Source organism: Cricetulus griseus, chromosome 3 (genome assembly GCF_003668045.3).
Source record: "Cricetulus griseus strain 17A/GY chromosome 3, alternate assembly CriGri-PICRH-1.0, whole genome shotgun sequence".
Taxonomy (NCBI): domain Eukaryota; kingdom Metazoa; phylum Chordata; class Mammalia; order Rodentia; family Cricetidae; genus Cricetulus; species Cricetulus griseus.
The window spans coordinates 281,100,384-281,121,665 of NC_048596.1; the positions used below are offsets into that span (position 1 = coordinate 281,100,384).

At 46.8% G+C, this 21,282-nt stretch overlaps 1 protein-coding gene across 4 annotated transcripts in view; it reads right to left on the reverse strand.

The window, feature by feature from the left end:
- The window catches only part of Ptch1 (patched 1), a 58,643-nt gene that overhangs the window by 15,649 nt on the left and 21,712 nt on the right, over positions 1-21,282 (reverse strand). For 3 of the 4 annotated variants that reach the window (XM_027409656.1, XM_027409657.2, XM_027409658.2), the window contains 12 exons: positions 19,845-20,043; positions 19,418-19,539; positions 18,498-18,645; positions 17,414-17,545; positions 16,884-17,039; positions 15,959-16,057; positions 15,335-15,460; positions 9,664-9,782; positions 8,640-9,042; positions 7,927-8,236; positions 2,523-2,665; positions 448-631 (listed from right to left, as the gene is read on the reverse strand). In XM_027409656.1, coding sequence (XP_027265457.1) covers positions 448-631; positions 2,523-2,665; positions 7,927-8,236; positions 8,640-9,042; positions 9,664-9,782; positions 15,335-15,460; positions 15,959-16,057; positions 16,884-17,039; positions 17,414-17,545; positions 18,498-18,645; positions 19,418-19,539; positions 19,845-20,043 — 2,141 coding nt within the window. The remainder of the gene's footprint in view (positions 1-447; positions 632-2,522; positions 2,666-7,926; positions 8,237-8,639; positions 9,043-9,663; positions 9,783-15,334; positions 15,461-15,958; positions 16,058-16,883; positions 17,040-17,413; positions 17,546-18,497; positions 18,646-19,417; positions 19,540-19,844; positions 20,044-21,282) is intronic. The other variant, XM_035443040.1, reaches the window with a different exon arrangement.

Consider the following 21,282-nt stretch of genomic DNA (forward strand, 5'->3'; position numbering starts at 1 on the left):
CCAGTTTAAACAGCTCTGACAGAGCACAGGTGCTTGGTGGCTTATAGAAATGACCCAACATGCCAAAAATCCCTTCAACACCAGAGTTGACAAAGTTAAGATAAACACATAATCCCTAGCGATAAAACTCAGCAATAGTAAAATAACACTCAATGTGGAGGCGTCCCCAACTTTCACATGGAACAGCTGGCATCAGGAGAAACGTCTGGAGTTAAAGCTACAAAAGGAGGGTTAGGAACGATTATTTCTCAAAGCGAGAGTGCAGGGCTGTATTCCATTACACATCCTCATCTGTCTCCCAGAGTTTTAAACTAAAAGAAATATATTGTTCTATTTACACTTTTGAACCCTGGGTAGTGTCAACGAATGAGGCCATTGCTGAGCTCCAGGCTGCAACTAAAGGGGCCTCTGAGAGCTCCCAGTCTCTCCAGATAGACTGCTACTTACTTCTCAGCCTGGTCTCTGGCATGTAGTCGGCTTTGTCGTGGACCCATTCTGGTCGGTGAGGCCGGATGTTGGCCTGGGAGGCAGCGTAAGCTACAGGGTCGTTGCTGACCCAAGCCGTCAGGTAGATGTAGAAAGCGCTGGGGTTAATGATGCCATCTGCATCCACCAGCCGCTGTTTAGTCAACTACAAAACGGGAAGAACAGAGGTCATTCAGAGCGGGCTGTGGGGTAAACACACTCCTGCTGGGAGAGCAAGGCTTTGTACCCACATTTCCAGCAAACAGTAGAATGCCGATGGCTTGACAGTGCCCCAAGTCTCACAAGAATACCTTTGATGTCTTTCAAAATGCACTTATTGGGGGCTGCAATCACCAGTGTGTTTACAGCAAACACACAGTTCTGCAGATGGCCCAGGAATCGACTGAACCAATTAAATCTGAATGCTAAAAGAGACTGTCTGCAGCCAAGGCGGGTAATGAACAATCTGGAAAAACATATTTATAGGAGGGGCAGGGGGGAAACCTGGCAAGCATCCCCATCCACGTCTGTGTGCAGTTAACCTCTGTTGTTAACACTGAAGGAAATACCACCCAGTAAATGGAGGGGAGCTATAAAATAAAACAACATCTGTATAAATTTTGCTAACACAGCCTCCGATGACCTGCCCACTGCCAGAAAGAAGACAATGATGCAAAGCCAGGGATCTTCTAAGTAATCATACTTCTGAGCCCTGATCAGATTCAGTGGCCATATCACAGTAGGTCTTGTGGGCTTTGCTTGGGTCAAAGACACTATGAGACAAGAGTGTGGGTTATAAATATGGTAGATACACCGAAAAAAAATTTCCTGTTTACTTTAGATCCAGGCCTCCTTCCAACGTTTGGTCTTTTTTAACAAAATGAAAAACACCAGTGACAGCAGTTCACAGAGAAAGAGTGGAGGAATAAAGAGTGTGGAAGAGATGGAGAGAAGTAGACGGCAGGGATCTGGATTCAATTAATCCAGGGATCTCTAGCAACTGCAGGTCCTCAGACTGTCTCTGGAATTACATAGCACAGCTCCTGGCCTCCGTGCACGCAGCACACTCTCCTTTCTCCCGGGAGAGGAAATGGCATCTTGGTGCCTAGCCCCACCACAGGCATCCCACAGACTCCCTGGTCCCTAAGTCTAATGCAGTTCTTCTCTGCTACCCTCGCAGGCAGGCTGGTCTGCCATACCCTTGTCAGACGTGACAGCCCACGGCACGTCACTCTAAAGCACCAAACGCCACACTTCACAATTGCTGGATGACGCACTTGGTGAATCTGTCACCTTTAATGCCAGCAGAAGGGAGAAGACAATACACAGAGCTGCTGAGGACATCACTGACTTGATGTTTTCTGCCTGAAGATACAGAAAGCAAACTACTAAGAGCCAAGAGGCCTAGGACTCACTCCAAATCCAGTGTGCAAAGATACCCCTGAACATGCCTGAGGAAACCAAAGGGGATATGCTAGAGTCCAAACGCTTCAAATGCATAATACTACCAAAAAAGAACAGCTCTCATTACCAAGGGCTGAACAGTGTGGGGAGGGTGGATGCTTCTGTTTGCTATAATCAGGCCACAGAAAGCTGCCTGTACTCAGCACCTACTCTTGGGACCAAGCTGGCCCCAAAGCTTTAAAAACAAATATATCCTTCCACCATCAAGTGACCTCTCTGATCTTCTAAGCCACCCACCTACCTAACCTCTGTTCAAATGACTGTTACCCAACAAATCCACTGTCCCATGTCTGGATACACCACAGTAATGAGTATTAAACTCTGAAAGCCCAGTATGAGTCACTGGGAAAAGTCTGCACTGTCAACACTGTATTTTTTGCTCACTGTGATTGTGTTAAGAGGCAACACTTGTCCTGTCACTTGACAAGAAGGGAAAGGAAAGCTTTCTGGCTAACTTGAGGTCACTACAAAGTGACCATCTCCTATCTCTTCAGATCCTCATGGGACACAAACTGGGATCACACACAGTCCAATTGACCTGGGTTAGCTGCCTAGAAGTTGTTGTACACAGAGCCCTGGCACAGTGGAAATACCTGACTGATATCGATGGGCTTGTCTCTGCTGCCAGTCTGCACCAGGAGTTTGTAGGCGAGGACCCCATCGTCCGATCCATTTTTGTAATTGTTTGGCATGATCCTCCCAGTTTCCCAGTCACTGTCAAATGCATCTTGAAGTCCTGGAAACAGGAAACATGTGCAACACATTAAAACCTGGACCAAGAGGCCTGTCCTGAGGGATTACACCGACAACAGTGGGCAGGCCGGGGGACTTAACTTTCTCTCACTTAAGAAAAGACTATACAGCACTAATCAATCTTGGCTCAGAGGGGAGAAGAAAACACACACACAATTTACCTAAACTAAGGAGCAAAAATCCAGGAGCTGGATAGCTGGCTTAGATTACTTGCTATTCTTCCAGAAAATCCGAGTTCAGATCCCAGAACCCACTTTGGAAGGCACACAACTGCCTGTAACTCAAACTCCAGAGACAATGCCTTCTTCTGGCCTCTGAGGGCGCAAGCACACACACTCACATGCACATACATAGAAAGGAACTCAGGAAGCAGAGGCAGGTGGATCTCTGTGAGTTCAAAGGCCAGCCTGGTCTATATAGTGAATCCCAGGACAGCCAGAGCTATATAGAATGATCCTGTCTAAAAAAATAAAGTAAAAAGAAAAATCAAATTGTTTTTGAGACAAGGTCTCACTATGTATCCCTGCCTGGCCTACACCTAGATCTCACTATGTAGACCAGGCTGGCCTGGAACTAACAGAAATCCACCTGTCTCTGCCTCCCCCAGCCCCAATAAAGGTGAGCTCCACCACGGCTACCTCAACTCTCCTTTTTAAAAGAACTTCCCAACTACTCTAGGGAGAAGAGAAAGACACACACTATACACCTATTAACCATTTTATGCTGCAGAGGGAGCTATGTCAGGAGTTCCTCAACAGGACCAGAAATTTCACCAAGAGAAGTAAAATCCCATTCAGGCTCCGAACTTCCAACAGCAGCTTGCCCTGGAGCCAGGGCAAGTGAACAGGACTGTCAATCTGACCCATCTGTGTGACTTGTGCAGCTAATACAAGCTATGGGATCCGCTGCCAGTTTGTGTAAAGATCGCAGCCAACACCTATTCTGTTCTCATACTCTCTGTCACCCTTCCCTCCAAGTGGAGGGGTGTGCAGAGGAAGAGCATGGGGAAATACCTCACATGGCAAATTTGGATCTGTTTGAGAACAGGAAGCCACAGGCCAATACAAGGAGGCTCTGTGAGAACAGATGACAAACCACAAGCCCTGGGGGAGGGGGGCTTTCTGGGCTTGGGGGATGGGTGAGCCCACCAGCTCACCACACACACAGCTGGGCTTGGCCCTCTGTAATCAAAACCATCATTACAGACCTGACACTTTGGCTACAGCTGTAAAGAGATAAGCATGCTGGACGAGAAAACAGGGCCCTGGTGACCCAGCCTTAGGGTCTGAGCACTGCCTGGAAGGCACTCTCCCCAACACCCCCACCAGCTCTGCTCCTCAGTTACCTCCCAAATAGATTCCCCTAAGTCCCAGGTGCTCAGCAGATCCCTATCCATGCCTGCGTTTTATTCCATCCATTTCAGGACATGACTAGGGGGACTTCAAAACAAAAACGAACTAAATAACAAAATACATGTTCTGAGAATGCTTAGCTTGGTGAGGGGTTTGGGGTTGGGGAGCAGGAGGCAGGGCTGCCCTTAAAACAAAAGCCTCCCTCCGACTGGATCACCCTTGGGCCCTGTACTTCAGGGGTTGGGGGAGGCAGGCAGAGGGACCACCAGCGTGGCAACCTCCATTCTCAGAGACTTTTTCACAGTAAGGTTTGCACCGGCAGCACTGAGCAGATGTTATTTTATGACCCAAAGCCCTGCCCCGCACCCATTCTGGAAAAAAAATAAACAGAGGAGGACAACCACTCCCCAACCCCCTACAAGGGGCCTGGTCTGTTTGCCAAGCCAGGAGAGAGGAGAGCTTTTATGACTCCAGGCCTGTGTGGCTCTAACCTTCCTCTTGGCTTAGTGCTGGGGTTGGTGAGGGGGTGGGGGAGCTACTCCAGGCAGTCCACCCTCCACAGTACTGGGTCAGTTCTAATGCTTACCTCCTAAGAAATCATTAGCATTATCATTCCCATTCTACAGATGAAAGAACTGAGACCTGGAAAGATTAAGGTCAGAGCTAAGCTTTGAACCCAGGCAGCCCAAAGCCAGACTCCACATGTATTATTCACTGTGGAAGCCCACTCTGAGAGCAGTGTGCTGTTCCGAAGAGTCGCCAAATGTGTGGATAATAACCAGTGACTTAGCCCAGCTACCAGCAGCATTTGGTGCCAAAGCAGGTAACCAAGGGCATTTGTGGAAGTGTGTTCACACAGAGAGACTTCTGCCACAGAGAAACCCTGTCTCAAAAAACCAAAAAAAAAAAAAAAAAAAGTATTTCAGGCGTTGGTGGCACACACCTTTACTCCCAGCACTCGGGAGGCAGAGGCAGGCGGATCTCTGTGAGTTTGAGACCAGCTTCCTGTACAAGAAACCTCTGCATTATCTAGGGAAGGCAAAGATCAGAGCTGCGAGGTCTGCCCTGCAGCCAATTCAGAACACATTTCCGACAACGCTGGCCCCGAATGCTGGCTACAGTTACTGACTTTATGAGTAGTTGAGTTCTTTCACAACTAGTTCAGTTATTTTTGACTAACTACTGAAAATCTCAACTACCATGGGCTGGACAGCAAGCACTTGTCCCCTGGCTGACATGTACATTCCAACAGTTTATAGGGAAACCTTACATTTCAGCTGCAGTTCCTCTTACTAGAAACATTTTACACAGAAAATTATTAGTCTACGCTACAGGAGTTACCCAAATATACAAACCCCTGGAAGTGAAATGATAATCTACTTCGTTTGTGTAACTCGGTATGAATTAAAAACAAATGCCACCTGCACGCGATGCAGTTACATGTCACCTCTAGCTTTACCTCCTTTCTGTGCATGTTCACAGATGTCCTAGGAGAGCTGGGGTATATCTCAAAGGTAGAGTGTTGTCCTGGCTTCTACCTCAGGACTGACTTTTTCAAAATGGCGTGTGTTTTAGGAATGAAAAAAACAAAGTGGAGTGGTAACCAGTGAGATGGCATAGCAGAGAAGACTTCAACACTACACACAAGTATCCGGAAGGGATGACGATGCAAGAACTGCTTCATCCAAAGAGATGTTCAGGAACCCAGCAACCACTCAGCAGGCCTGAAAAATGCCTCAGGAGCGAAGAGCACTGGTGTCTGTGAACAGTGCTCTGGGCACCCACCAATGCATCACAGCTCCACGGCTTTGGGGGATTCTGACATCTTAGCATGCACTGACCTAACAGTTTGGCTGGGTACTGCTTGCTCAGCAATCAAATAGTAGTCCAAATATACAGAAATCTACGCATCTGAATGTTTTGGGGTCTTACCTAGAGACTGTCTCTAATACTGTCTTAAGAAGACCAGCCTTCAAGCTGCCTAGAGACAGGGTCTGTTCTACCCTTCCAAACGCCAGTCTACCTCACCATAGGGAAGACACTGACTGAAGACACTGGAGAGCTCCTGCTACAACACCCGCCTCCACTCCGCACAGCAGACCTCTTTGTCATTTGTGGCAAGTTATTTGCATGTCTTTGGTCAATGTGTGTGTGTTGGGCTGGGGTGGGGGTGGGGGTGGGGGTGAAAAACAGAGACTGGCAACTGTTTGGCTCTTTGTTAATTCACTACTTAAAAAATAATGCATTGAGAACCGAGTGTAGAGAGTAAAACTTGGGGTGATCTCCTGGGCTGTAACAATAAAATTATAAATAAAATTATACTTTCTCCCCCTCCCCAAACAAAGTTGGACCTGGCACACATGTATGAGCAAATTCTAAACACTGCTCCACGCCAATTCCCATCAAATCAAGCTGTTTGCCACCTAATGCAGACTCATAGGGAAACTGGATGCCTGATCTTTACATGCAAGAGTACTGACTTAAGACAAAAAAGGCAAAAAAAAGGCAAAAAAAAAAAAAAAAAAGACAAAAAGACACTTAAATATGTGTTTAAATAAGCCTAATTAAGTGGGGAATTAAGACAGCCACTGGGATAATCTAAGCCAACAAATGCTGAAGTTGTAATTATTTGGGGTGCTCCAATAAAAGCAATTTTGTTTGAATTGTGGGGATAATGGTCTTGATTGTCTACTGTGCTTTCCGTGTGTCAACATTAACAGATGTTCTGGGAACCACTGAATACACATGTTTATATTCTCAGTCAGTCACCAGTTACGAGCAAAATTTAGCCCATTTTACATTTTTCTCCAGCTGACTAATAATACTTCCTAGAGATGTGTCTAAGGGTAAAAGGCGCTTGTACCAAACTTGAGGACCTGAGTTCCATGCCCAGGACCCACATGGTGGAAACGGGAAAGCTACCTTCTGGCCTCAGTATGCACATCGCGGTATGCACCTGGACACCCTCACACAGAAATCAATAGGTAAAATGGGAACAGGGGAGACGCAGGCTTTGCCCCTTCATGAGACAGCAGGATATGGGTAAGCATTTCTAAGATTGTCACCAAATGGAAGGACTGTTGAAACCTATGAAGCTCTTTGGAAGATAATGGTGTCAAAGGTCAATGTGAACAGTGATGCATGCGTGCACGAACACACACACACACACACACACACACACACACACACACACACACACACACACACCAATTTAGTGTCAGGATGTTGACACACGGGGAAGGAAGGCCTGGGTGAGAGTGAGCAATTTCTTCACCTTCCACTCAAATTTGCTATGAATCCAAAGTATATGAATAAGAATCTAAAAGATGTTCAAAATATGCAATGGCTGACCCCAAATCCACTGTTTACAGCAGGCTATAATTTAGTAGACAGCTCAGAAATCCCACCAAAGACTCCAATTTCACTTGGTGGCCAAACTAGCTATCATCCAAAAAGAAGAGAGCAAATAAACCCTCCAGGTTCCCAATTTTCTACTATCTTTCCCCAACGTGTGTTTACAAATGTGTTAACAGAAGGCTCTTGCTCATACAGTTGCAAGTTTTTTTAAGCCAGAGCTGGGAAACTGCCACAGAAATGGGCTTTCTACAAATCAGGCTGCAGAGACAGAAGCACCCAGAAGTTAAGATCACTTGTTGCTCTTACAGAGGACCTGGGCTTGGTTCCCAGCACCCACAACTCCTGTTCCAAGGTCTCCAATACCGTCTTCTGACCTCAGGGACCAGAGAAACACATGATACACATACACACACACAGAGAGAGAAGTTAAAGCTGCTCCATTATGATGGAACACTTTCACATGCTGGGCAGGAGGGAATCACTACGGGTGAGACGGGAGTGTGATTGGAGGGCAGCAGCCTGCCGCAGGCCCTACCTTGGAGCCAGTCTCTGAAGTAGTGCAGCCACATCTGGGGAAGTTGCTTGTTCTCTTCCAGCATGACATACTTCACATTACTGAAACTCTTATGAAGGTCATAAAGCAGGTGCTGGATATTTGGGTAGTCTGCTTTCTGGGTGACTATATACATGTTGTAGAAAGAAAAGTACTTGAACTGTGCAGCAATGAAGTCATATTCTCTGGTTTCCCGGGGAACAATGTCCGTGAGGTCTAGCCCGTCTCTGACACGTGTGGTCCCATAAAGGCTGACCCCCAGCAAGCCCAGGAAAAGGAGGATTACTACAACCTGCAACAGAGAGAAGGGCACGGGATGACAACCCTGATTCCTCCAGTAACAGCACCAACTGCTTCCTTTACCCCTTTTTGCATCAACAGCCCAGACTTAGCATGGCAAGCCAGGGGTCAGTCTCCCAGAGGGAAAAACATAAACCATGCCAAACTGCCTTTTTAAGCAATCTCACAAAGAATAAAAATGTATATAAAGTGAGGCCCTCATTTATATTCACAGTAATGTCTGTTACATGGAGCCTCCCCAGGTAGGACTATGCTCACTGAAGTGGCCCTTAGAATTTGTAGTCTGACTCTGGGGTGCCTGTCCTGAACAGCATACACCCATGATGAAGGCACCCACAGGTGCCAACGGTTCACATATTTTTCAAGGCAGGAGGCCATACACGGCAGAACGTTACCTTGGCTTTGGGTTTCAAGAGGAAGGGAGCATAGTGCTTCTCTGCAAACGAAGAGAGTGTCCACTTGGTGCAGGGGGGCTCGAGACAGTGAAGGCTGGAGTCTGAGAACTGGGAAAGCAGGTCCCTGGTGGAGCTGGTGCTCTCAGGGCTCTGACAGCTGAGGGTGTCCTGGGTGACGGTGACTGGCTGTACAGAGATCTCGGATCTTGGCTCGGCGGTGGTGTAGTACACATGCGTATGAGGGTCGTACTCTGTGCGGAGCTGAACAGTGGACTGCATGGTGATGTGTGTTTCATGGGCGAAGCTATGGCTGCTGTAGGGGGGTGGAGGGCTGTAACGGGTGTTACTGTGAGGCTCTGTGTAGGCCTGTGGTTCAACCTGAATCACCCTGCTGACACAGGGACTGAAAGACAAAAGAGAGAAGCGCATTGCAGTGTGTGGCCATGACAGAGAGAGCGGGCTTTCATTTCAGGCTTTCACTTCTACTGAGGACTGATGCTATCCACTGACATCACTGGCTTGGGAGAGGAGCGTGTACTGTTTCTATGCAACCATCACCTGACTGTTCAGGACACAGATGTGATCAAGTCGAAGCCAAAGGCATGGCTATTGATCCTGAAATGATAAGCCCCCCCCCCACCCCCAAGCACAACTCCAAAGAACTTAAAAAACCAAACAAACAAAAAATCTAGAAACAAAATCCACCACCCTGTGTTTCTAAACAGGTGGTTTTCAGCATCCCTCTGCTCCAAAAGGCTACCAAACAGTCCTGAACAAACACAGTTCATGATAACAGAAAAGACCACGTGCAGCAGAATCTCTAGGGGAGGTTTCGGGGCATATTCAGTTGGGGGAGGGTGAAGTGTGGGAGCTCACATGTGCCTAATACCCTTCCCTGCCCCCATCACACCAGCCCAAACCCTGTTAGCTACATTTCCTTCAGAAGAAGCCCAGAGACTGGAAGCGTTCTCTAAACAGTCTTTCTGTATGCCCAATAAAGGCCCCAGGACCCTGAAAAACACACCTTGTGAAACAGCAGAAAATATCCAATCTTCTGTCTTCTCGTCTATATAAATCCATACTGAGAATCGCAGGAAAAATGAGCAGCACCATCGCAAAATTGAACACCACTACTACCGCAGCCTGGAGCAGAAAAACAATGGATGCAATCAACACCACTCCTAGTCATTAGCAAATTTTATGTGTGTGTTTGCCTGAGAGTACGGGCACCATGTACATGCAGTGCCCCCAGAGGCCAGAGAGGGTGACAGATCCCCGGGACCAGAGTTACAAACAGTCCTGAGTTGAGATGTGGGTACTGGGAAGAGAACCTGGGTGCCCTGATAGAGCAGGCGGTGCTCTTAACCACTGGGCCATCTCCCCAGTAGCCCACTCAAAGATATTTCAGACACTCCTCTCTCAACAACCTTCTGCTTCCTAGAGAAGCAGAGCCAGCAGACAGCCGAGTATCTCCCTCTTCTCATTCCACCATTAAGAGGCTGTGTGTCAATGAAATGGAAGAACCCCAGAAGTTATACAGGTTGGAGAGAAACCACTGCTTACTTACTAACCTAACCAGATCCCCATCTACAAAGCCAGGCAAAGAAAAGACTTGAGATATTTTACTTCAAAACCAAAAAAAGAAACATTTTTCCCTTCTAGGACATTTCTAAGAGTTCCCACAACCCTGATTAATAATCTGTATATAAAAAGTAGATCAAGTCTATCAATGTGCCACCTTTAAAACATGAAATAAAATTTCACACATGTCCCCTGAGGTTTTTAATAGGCACAATCCAAACAGCCTCAGGAGCAGCTTGTGGGGTGTGCTAGTGAGTAACAGCCAAGGTCAAGGAGAGTTAAGCAGAAAGAAATTCCTGTGTGTGATTATAGTCTGTAGAATAAGTAAGCATGGATTCAAAAGCCACTCTATAACCTAGAATAAACACAGGGTTAGGTTTTGCAGCACCCGGGCAAATCTCCTGCTGACACAGTAAAAATTGCAAAATTGGGCTGTTATTAGGCAAAACCGACAGGACATCTAAGGGCAGCAGGCCTGTTCTGAGAAGTGGACAAGAAGCAGACAAGAAAAATGGAAGGGGAATGCTAAATAGCCAAGAAATAATCAGAAATTTGTTTAAAAAGCAAAACCTTCTGGTAGAGCTTTCAAAGGACAGTTTCTGTGACCTCAAAATGGGGAGATGGATGGGGGTATGGGGTGCGGGGGGAAGAAGAGTCCTGGCTATTGCTGGTACCAAGAACTAAAAACCAAGAGATTCTTCACAAAGGGCTTTTTGAAGGGACTATGGTTTATGCTCCAGGTGAAACAGCAAGCTTGCAGAGGTGTCCTTTAATAAAGAGTTCCCCGTTAAGTCTACTGAGCCATAAAATGGGCAATTCTCTCCTGAGATGATTTTTAAAAGGACTTCATCAATTCATCAATTCCAACAGAACAGGTTAGCTACAGCTCAAATGCACACGCAGGACTCTGAAGGCTTCCTCAAGAAGCAGCCCATGTGTGTGACAAGTTCCCTGCCACTACTATGACTGGACACACTCTCTAGGAGATACCTCCCTTGTCTTTAAAAGTCTAGTCTGTGCTGGATGCTGGAGAAGCAAAGAGACCTAAGGTAAGACTTCCCGTGGAGATCAAATAAATCACCCCCAAGGCTGTTCCTTTTTAAAAAGCAGGTCCCCAGCAGCTCAGGGGGGTGAGAGCTTCTGGATTGGGGGTGGACAGAAAGAGTGACTGATCCAGGAAGGCTTCCTGAGAAGGATTCAGAAGATGAAAATAGGGTCCAGGGGGAACACGGAAGAGACAAGATGCTTGATTCAAGCTACTCAAGTTCTAAGACAGGTGATGGGGGGTGGGGGTGGGGGCGCCAGGCTGTCAGTATGCACCAACCGCATTCCCACAGTATCTAGGATGTGGACAGTTTGCCTCAGACAGAACAGATTACCTACAAAGCCTGAGGCTTCCCAGCCAATCAGATTCAAATGGAGATTTGATGTAAAGTCCTCGTCCTAACCCGTTTGGATGCTCTTGCTGCCACCCGTGGGGATGGTGACTTCCTGAAACAGCATACTCATACTAGGTGTGGACTGCTGACCAATTAGATTCAGGGAATGCTGGGAAAAGTAAGACTCTAGGAGATTTTCCATGAAATCAGTCATGCTGGGGCTGAATCCTATTAGCCTTTTTAATTCCAGTCATGTTTACAGCTCAGGAGTGGGATGCAGAGATAAGCCCTAGGCATCGCTCAAGGGTGAGGGCAGAGACCCTGAGCCACTAAGCCCACAAGCACACAGACAGCAGGTGCTGCCCCAGCAACAAGCATCAAAAAGCCTGACGGGCAGCTGTCTTTGCTCACTCTCAGATGGCAGTAGAAGGGTTAGAGCCCACAGCAATGTACCTCCTAACCTCTTTTTTTGATGGCATGTTACATATTTAGGGGGGAACCATTTCCTGCAATGAAAATGAATGCTAACACCCCCCCCCCCCACACACACACCATGGGTATCAAAACCTTAAAAGTGACTAGCAAGGATTTCTCAAGGCAGACTGGCCTCTGCAAAGGAAGATGGAAAGCTTCAAACAACAAAAAGGAATTCTTAGTCATAGAATCTAAGTCAGGGAATGATCTTGGCTGTAGATTGAATCCAGTTACTCTGCTTAGAGAAGCGGTCCCTACCCACAAAGAATCTATAGTGCCCCACCACAGACACCTGTGGCAGGACCCTAACCTAAAACCTGTCACTGGCATGGGGGGAGATCAGTGGTAGACTACTTCTTTGCGGGGTCCTGGGTTCACAAATGAAAGGGGTGTGTGTGTGGGGGGGGAGGATAGGGAGAATGCCCAGTAGGTAAGAGCAGTCACTCTGAAAACCTGAGGGTGTGATTTCAAATTCTGCTGTGTAACAGCTTCCTCCAGAACAGAGGTACATTCTATCCTGCTGGAAGCTCTTGAAACAGGAAGGTAAACAATTCAAAACAGCTCCAGGAAGTCCCTGAAACTGATCAGATTCACTAGGCCCTTCCCTGCCAGAGTAATCAGAGCCAAGCTACAAAGAAGGCTTTCAGACAACTGTGCTGCAAAGAACACTCAAGAGACCAAACCAGCTGTCTGGAAGAGGTTTAGAGCAGGAGTCACCTGGAAAGGACACCCTCCAACCTGTTGAGCTGCCTGCAGGCTGTGCAGTGTGCTCCAGGTTCCTAGCTTTGTGAGCTGTCTGTCACCCATGCTGAGGTAGGCTTTGGTGACACAGCTGCCTTTGAGTCATTTCTGTCCTGTAAGTACTTTGGTCTGTCATAGGTTCCCTATGTGGTATGAGTAGACATGTGTGTTGCAACTCCCCACACAACCAATTCCCAGTATCTACATAAAACGATGAATACTGCTTCTGCTGCCTGTCATCCCAGAATTGGGGTAGAGCTTACTGGCCATCCAGCCCTAATGGCTGATAAGCTTTGGGTTCAGCAAGAGACTCTCTCTCAAGTCAGACAGTGAAGGAGGAAGACACCTAATGTCCTGCTCTGGCATCTGTACATACATATGTGAACATACACCCATACACTGACACAGTCTCAGTCTCTTTCTCTCTCTCAGACACGAAAGAGAGAGAGACACACACAGAGAGACAGAGAGAGAGAGAGAGGAGGGGACAAAGTAATAAACATTTAAAGCAAACCTTTATTATTAGAATGAGTAAGGGTCTTGGTCTGGGGATTTTCACTGAGGAACAGACACCACAGTGAAGGCTGATCAGGAGACAATCTATTTCTTTGAGAGAAGGAACGCTACTATTTAGTCAGGGCCAAAAAAAAAAAAAAAAAGAAAAAAGAAAAAGAAAAAGAAAATAAAAAACTCATCTAAGTTTCACAAGGAAAAAAATTCAAACGTCACACTGGTTTATTATGGCACAGAACCTCTCCGGATGCTGTTGGTGGCCACAGATGACAGACACACAAAATGCAAAGTACTCATTTTGTCCCTGTAAGGTACTTGCTTACCTTGGGAGAACTTAGCGCACTGGATTTTCTAAAAGGCTTTTCTATCCTCCAGGAGAGCCCACACCATGGGGTGTCATTAAGGGAGGAGAGTTTGCCTTGATGAACCACCAGTACTGAGAGGAGAGGAGAGCAGAGAGTGAGGGAGAGGAAAGGAGCGAGCGAGCGAGCTGACACAGAGCCGAGCAGGAGTTGCACAGCGAGGGGACAGGCAATGGAAGAGAGCATGGACAGAGGGCCCCTTATTAAAAGACTCCAGCACCATCATCTCCATTCCAGAGTTAGCTGCACACAAGGAGCAAGAGCAGACACAAGAAGAGCGTGCAGGGGATGCATGCCCGTGCAAAACAGCTTCCTGAAACGTCAGCTACCATCAAGGCCACAGGCATCTTTTCTCTTATCTTTCCTATTACAAACCCTTGGTTATCTTCATTCTCTTATGTCTCTGTTTCAGACTTGACTTCATTCAGTAACCATTTCCATAGAATGTTTATAACAACAAGCCTCTTTCTGGTATCTTTTTTTTTTTCAGGAGTAGGTGCTTGTGACTGACAAGAGATGTTCTTCTCACAGTCTCAGATCTTTCACTGTTTTAAGGAGGCCTGGCACCTCAGGCATAGAAGCACCCACCTCACCCACAGTAGGGCCTCTACTGGTAGGGGATGACGCTCTAACATCTAGGGGACTGTTTCTACTTAGGTGACAAACATGTAGTCACCTTCTCTTCCTGGTCATAGTTCTTAGCACCTGTTGACGAATGGAGAGCATGAAGGAATGCAATAACTAACAATAGTTTCACACAAATACATCAAAGTGGCTTCTTTCAGGTAGCTGGCCACCTCGTGAGTTGTACATCCTCCTCTAAGAAAAAGAGAGACGCGTGCTCCCTCCAGCTGAGGCTTTAAAAAACTTCCACCATGTCATGAAGCACCCACCTTAAAGCCCGCTGCTCTGACGGTTTCAGGTTTCCTATGAACTGCTATGACTACCAAGTATGGCTCACAGCTGTTCCTCTTACACCCAGGAATTGATAGCCTGGGTATGAGAAGACCTGGCTGAGAGGGGCTGTCAGAGTTTTGAGGCCAGCAACACAGCCTTTGCAAACAGTGAGTGGCAGCAGGCACTCTAAGATTGCTTAAGCAGCCTAAGAAGGGAGTCGGGAACCAATGAGGACAGGGATAGAATGCAGAGGCCAACAAAGAAAAAGGCAGGGGACACAAGGATTCCCCCAGAGATGCCCCTTGCAGGATATAGCCAAGTGGCCAACACACCTTCATACAGTGTGACCGTCACTGCCTGCCCCAGGGTTTCGACACCCTATCTGCCCAAACCAGTACAATCTTCTATGGCCTTGATGTGGGGCTGTTTAGGGAAGGGAAGTAGTCTTGAAACAGGAGCCAGCCAAGGAGGACTTCAAGGCACATCCCTGGGCCTGCTGACCTAAACTACACAGTATAATTCCACAAGCGAACAGCTCCTGGAGAACAAGGTCTAAGGAAGCAAAGAGTCCTGGCACCTATTTTGGAAGGAGTGCCAGCTCATGCTTTGAAGCACCTACCCTCCAACAGCACCAAGACCCAAATGCTGCTGGCATGCACTTGATTTGTAAAATAAGTGCTGGACTAAAATAAAGCAGAGAGGAGGAGCTGAATAGCCAAGCCACGGGGACCTGTGCACTGTAACTCACCTGGAGGGAGAATGCTCGAAGTGCAGGTATCGGGATTAATGCGGCCATGAAGAAGGCAGTAACATTGCTGATGGAGGTGAGGGCCACGCTGGCTCCTGTGCGCTTGAGGCACTCCCCGGTCCTGTCCTGAGGAAGACAAACCACAGTGCTGAGGGCTGAGGCCTACACTAGCCACCCCTTAAAGTACGCTGTGGCAATTTCTAGTATTGGTTGTACTGTGTCTAAGGAATGAGAAAAGGCCACAACCAACTTGACCCCAGTACCAGGACCTGGTGATTTCTCCCTCATGGTCATGTGTTCCTCATGGTTACCATCACCCAAATCACAAAGCCCAACAAAGATGATGACGACTTAAATGCCAACTCATAGGCAAAGAAAACACAGAAGCAAACTTGGACTTTGGGAAAGGATGGCACAGGAGCATGAGGTACAGTGCTAAGACACCCACATTCCCATGGGCACCCTAAACAGGGAGCGTGGCATTTTCTCACAGTGATGTGTCATTTGACCTGAGACTGACCAGATGGTGGAAAAACTATGGGGAAAAAAAAAAAAACAAAAAACCTAAGGAAGAGAGCAGGCTTTGAGTGCCCCCAAAACTTCCTTCTTTTCTCCTACTGTTACCTCAAATGGAATCCTTTTATTTTGTCCTGTTTCACTGAATGCATGTGCCAGGAGGAAGACGTCATCCACACCAACACCAAGAGCAAGAAATGGCAAAACCTACAGCAAACACAGGCAACCGCAGCATTAGGCAGGTAAATCTCACAGGGAAACATGGCTACCAGTGCCCCAGGGGTGCCAAAGGGGAGCTTATGCCAGTTGGGGGTGAGGGAGCAATGTACTTATCCAATAGTTTGCATCCCTAAAATCTTTCATTTATAACTTAGAGATGTTCTCACAAGCCTCTAAGATCCAGGCACGAGAACTTATTTTAGAATTAAAAGTGAAACGCCTGCTATATCTAAAGTTACAGTTCCCAGAGATCCCTATACCCAGCATCAGTGAGAAACGCTCAAATTATAAGATGGTGCTCCCACAAAGACTGGGCCCAGTCATCTTTGTTTTCTCAGTGTGATTCTAATGCCTACTGGAGTTCTGGGAACCAGTGAATGACATAAATGATTCTAAGTGAATGTCTCTAGCTACCAAGAGCATCTCTGGACGCCCCCCCCCCCCAAAAAAAAACCCACAAGGTTATTAACATGTGTTCGTGTATATGCACATGAAGTGTGTGTGGACATGTGTACCACAGCCTACTGTATGCAGGTCAAAGGACAATCTTGTGGCCTGTTCTCTCTTTCCACCTTTCATGTAGGCTCTACAGATTGAGCTCAGATGGCCAGGTTTGCCTGGCTTTGCTCTCTCAGCCATTCCACCAGCTCTCTAGGCTTTTAACCCACAGAACACACTGACCCACTGAGCCAGACCTCCCACAAGAGAAAGGGCATCCTCATAGAAAAGGCTTTAAAGACTCTTCAGGTGAGATAGACACACAGGGATGGGAAAAGTGTTGGCCAGAGGGCAGCAATGAGTGGCCCTGTAGTACCTGAGTTGTCGCAGCATTAAAGGAAATCCCGATCAAGGAGCAGAGGCCTAATCCTGCAGCCACTGACAGTGCAACCAACAGGACACCAGCCAGCCCCACGGCACCCTGGGACTTGGAGCAGTCCCAGCGCAGCATGGTTAAACAGGCATAGGCAAGCTGCAAGCAGAACAATTTTGGGGGGGGGGGGACAAAGGGGAATCAGAGAGAGAAGGTGGGGGAAAGACACAAAACAAGAGCCAAACATTAGAATGTATAGTTGATTCTAATGTTTCCCCCACCCATTGCCCCACATCCAAAGGTAAGAATCTATTAACTCCAAAACAACGAAATTTTACACTATCCAACATCAGACAACAGGGGAGGGGACCACTTCTGAAATCCTTACAAGGCTGAGCTGTCTCTGTCTTGGGTGTACTCGGATGTTAGGGGCAGTTAAAAAAGCAGGTGCCATCACAGGAAAAAAAAAACTAAAATTAGGAAACAAACCCAAACCAAGCTGACCACCCCAACCTGTGGGAGCCCAGAATTACCATCAGTAGGTAGCCACTTGCCACTCGGATGACACTGACATCGGAGAAGGATTTTAGGATGTCGTCCAGGGTGGTGGTGGTGAAGGAAAGCACCTTCTGGGTGGAGTTCGGGGCAACGCTTTGATGAACGACCTGTGGTCACAAGACAACACTAAATCCCCCAAAGGAACTAAAGCATCAATATGCTTCATCACCATAGGCCTGGGGAAACCCACCATGCATCCACACTGCTTGCTGGCACATCAACACAAGGTCCCATGTGACTCAAGTGGTCAGAGGATGAGGGAAGAGAAACCTCCCTCTATCAGTGAGGGTTACTGTGCTCACAGGAGAGCGAACAGGCAACCAACCAGTGGTCACCTGAGTTTACTACTTTTGTATCTCTTAAGATACTTTCCCGCCACAGCCAGACTGTTCCCTCTTAATCCAAAACAACTCATTCTTATAAATTCCACCTCCCCCACCCCCCCACTTCATTTGCTGGCCATTTTCAAAAGGTCACAGGCAACTCCACAGAGGTCACTGCTTGGGAAACAAAGGCCAGCCTCCTGTCACGTGACCTGACCAAGGGGCCTGCAGCTGTGAATAGATTCTGCCCTGCTAATGTTTTCCAGACACCTTTTCTTATTCACCCAGTGAGTGGTTTTGTGTGTGTGTGTGTGTGTGTGTGTGTGTGTGTGTGTGTGTGTGTGTGTGTGTTTCCTTTTTACACAGCTATGTCTGGGCTCTGCAGTCTACAATAGTTACTAGGCATGTTTCAAGGCATCCCCACTAAGAAGCAGTGTCTGTCTCTTCAGACACCACTCTCAAGTCTTAACAATGGCCGAATAAAGAAAATCCAAGCTTGCATCTCATGCAATGTTAAGAGTTACAAGTATTGAAATAGAATCCAAGGGGAGGCTGGGTGCAGTGGTGTCACGCCAACAGTCAGGAGACCGAGGCAGGAGGATAGCAGGCTTGAGACCGCCTGATCTGTACAGTGATACTCAACACAAAGAAAACCTAACGGGAAGCAAAGTTTTCAATGAGGAAAGGAAGACTGGACTAAGTTACAAGTCGTCTCTGATGTCAAGGCAGGGCTCACCTCCACATATGTCCTCTGCCAAGCCTCCAGGATGGCTGCTGCCCTATCCTCATTCCAGTTGATATGAGAGACGTACTCATAGCCTCTGAAGTGCTCGTACATTTGCTTGGGAGTCATTAACTGGAACATGGTCTGCAGAGCGCGAGCACTGTGTCAGGGTAAATAGATAGAAGGCAGGTCAGCACCGCCAGCAAGCAGTGTGTGCCACATGATGTCCCAAGTGAGCACCCCCAGCTCTCCCTCAGACTTCTTCCCTCCTCTGTGTGCACATGTTTCCATTCAAATGAGACCAGGATGGTTATTATATTTAATAGATTGATGTACCATATTAAAGGTGTAACCTTACAAGCCTTTTACAGATAGACCCCCAAAATTAAATTAATAGGCAATTTCCTTTCTCAGTTCCTATTCCATGAAACAGGAAGGAGAGGGGAGTAGATAGCTTGACCAGATACACAGGGCTCAGCCACACACTCTCTCTGTGCAGAAATCCCAGAGACAGTGTCCCAAGGGAAAAACCTCAGCCCAAACACCTGACACTTGACTGACTGGAGTCCCTGACTGCACAAAGGCTATAACTCTTGCATTGCCTGTAGTTCCTGGTCTTTGAATCTTAAGAGCACATGGCACTGATCAGCTCCCACCGTTCAAATCCACACTATGACTGGATTTTTTTACTCTCTTAGTCTACATAAAGGGCAGACCTTTCAAAACCCTGAAATCAACAACTACAGCTCTGATGAAAACTACAAATCCATTCTAGGAAACTTCCCCACAAGATTTCTTTGCAAGCTGCTCTGAAGTGCTAATGTTCCCCAAGATTCAATGACACTGGACAGCCAGCTAGGATTAATGTGAGTCCAAATGTCTGTGCACAAGAAAAGAGGCACAGGGTGGTATGTGGTACTGTGTTGGATTACCTGACCAGTTTTCCAGTGGCATTCTTGACTGTGCCACCCACAATCAACTCCTCCTGCCAATGCATATACTTCCTGGATAAACCTTGACATCCACCATTCAAAACAAGGGCCACATCAAGAGGCTGCAATGAAAAGACAGCCACATAATTACGGGAATTAGTAGGCAGGTCACATGCCTCGTTAAAATCCAGTGCGTTAAGGGCTTGTTTGTTTCAGAGAAAACATTAATAACAAGGCTAATGAGGGTTATGCTAAATCTTACAGCAAAACTTAGTTCTGTAAACAACCTTAGTTCCATGCACCAAATTAAAAAAAGAGACAAAACTCATGGCCAAGGAAATCTTTAAGATAAAAATAATAAAAGAGAGCTGTAAATGAAACAGACAGGGCTGCCTCCCCCCCCCCCCCGTACTCTCTGGAAACTCACTTTGGTTGAATTTTTGTTGGGGGCTGTGGCGGGGCAATCTGGGTCGGCTGGGTTGAGGCAGGGCCGGTCCATGTATCCATGGCCGACTTCAGCTTTATGCAGCATCTCCTCCCAGCTGTCCACTTGGTAGTTTATTTTCTTTAACTCTTCGAGGAATTCCAAGGGGTCAAAGTTTGTCCACCGCAAAGGAGGCTTACCTCTGCGAAAGAAATTAAGAGGTGAGGCCATGAAAACCCAGGTTCAGACAGGCAGAAGGGCACCATGGCTGCATCTGTGCAAAGTAGGGTGTTCAAAGCAAAATTCTGGGACTCGGGTATAAAGGGAAAATACAAGTGTTGTTCCCCAATAAAGCCATTTACAAACCAGACAGGAAAAGAATTCATGACTAAAGAGGACAAACAGAGAGCCTGCAAATTAACACAGACACCAGAGACTTTTAATCCCCTAATATTGTATTTAATATAAAAAAAATTAGCTGATAGAGGGTGGAGCTGGGATACTTCTAAGTGGAACACTGAGATCCAAACTTAAAACCCAAAAGAGGGAATCACAGTATTACAGTAGTAACTTCTAGCTCAAAGAATGCTTTCTAAATGTCACAAATCAAAGTATCTGACCTGTAGCCTTCAGCAATTCATTCTTATGTGCCCTCTCTGACGGGCTGGCAGTGGGGTGGGTAAGCCCCCCATGGGCTCTGCCATCACCGCCATCGCAGCCACTTCCCCCACACCCACTTTGGAAATTTGTGCTGTTGACAGACCAGAAAGGCTTTTGGCTGCCTGTTATGTGGTTCAAACCGCACTGTAGCTGCTTAACCAGGCTGAAGTCATTATTCAGACTCTCCCAACCAGAAAACACAAAACCCCTTATTTCCCATCTAAAACTGTACACTGAAGGTCAGGGGATGACCACTGCAAATTGCTTTTGCAGATATGTGCTGGCCAGGACGGAAACAATAACCCAAGCACTAACTCTTGGCATAATTAGCTGAAAAAAGTCTACAATGAGTAACCATCATTCTTTAAACAATGTGGTATATGCGATTCCCAACTTCTGGGCTATGGAGCATCCCTTGTCATGGTCTTCACAGAGGGCATATTTCCCCCTTAAATATCATCACAACAATCCAGAGAAGGGTAAAAATTATTACGCTTCAGGAAGATCTTGAACCTTAGCTTGAAGTATTTCTTTGTGACATGTACCATGTAATAAATTCTCTTCTTAAAGGTCTGCGTGCCTGTCTGCATCACTGCAAGCATTTTATAAAGAGTTTTAAAAAAATTGCACAGACTTGCAATAATTTGCATTTTATTTGCATATAAATGGGTTGGTAAAAGTGAATGAAATTTAATGATGCCTACAGAACTGTTTTTGAAAAGAGAAAAAAAAATTCTGTTGAAATCTCCTCTTCTTCCCCCCCCACCCCCAACACCATTCA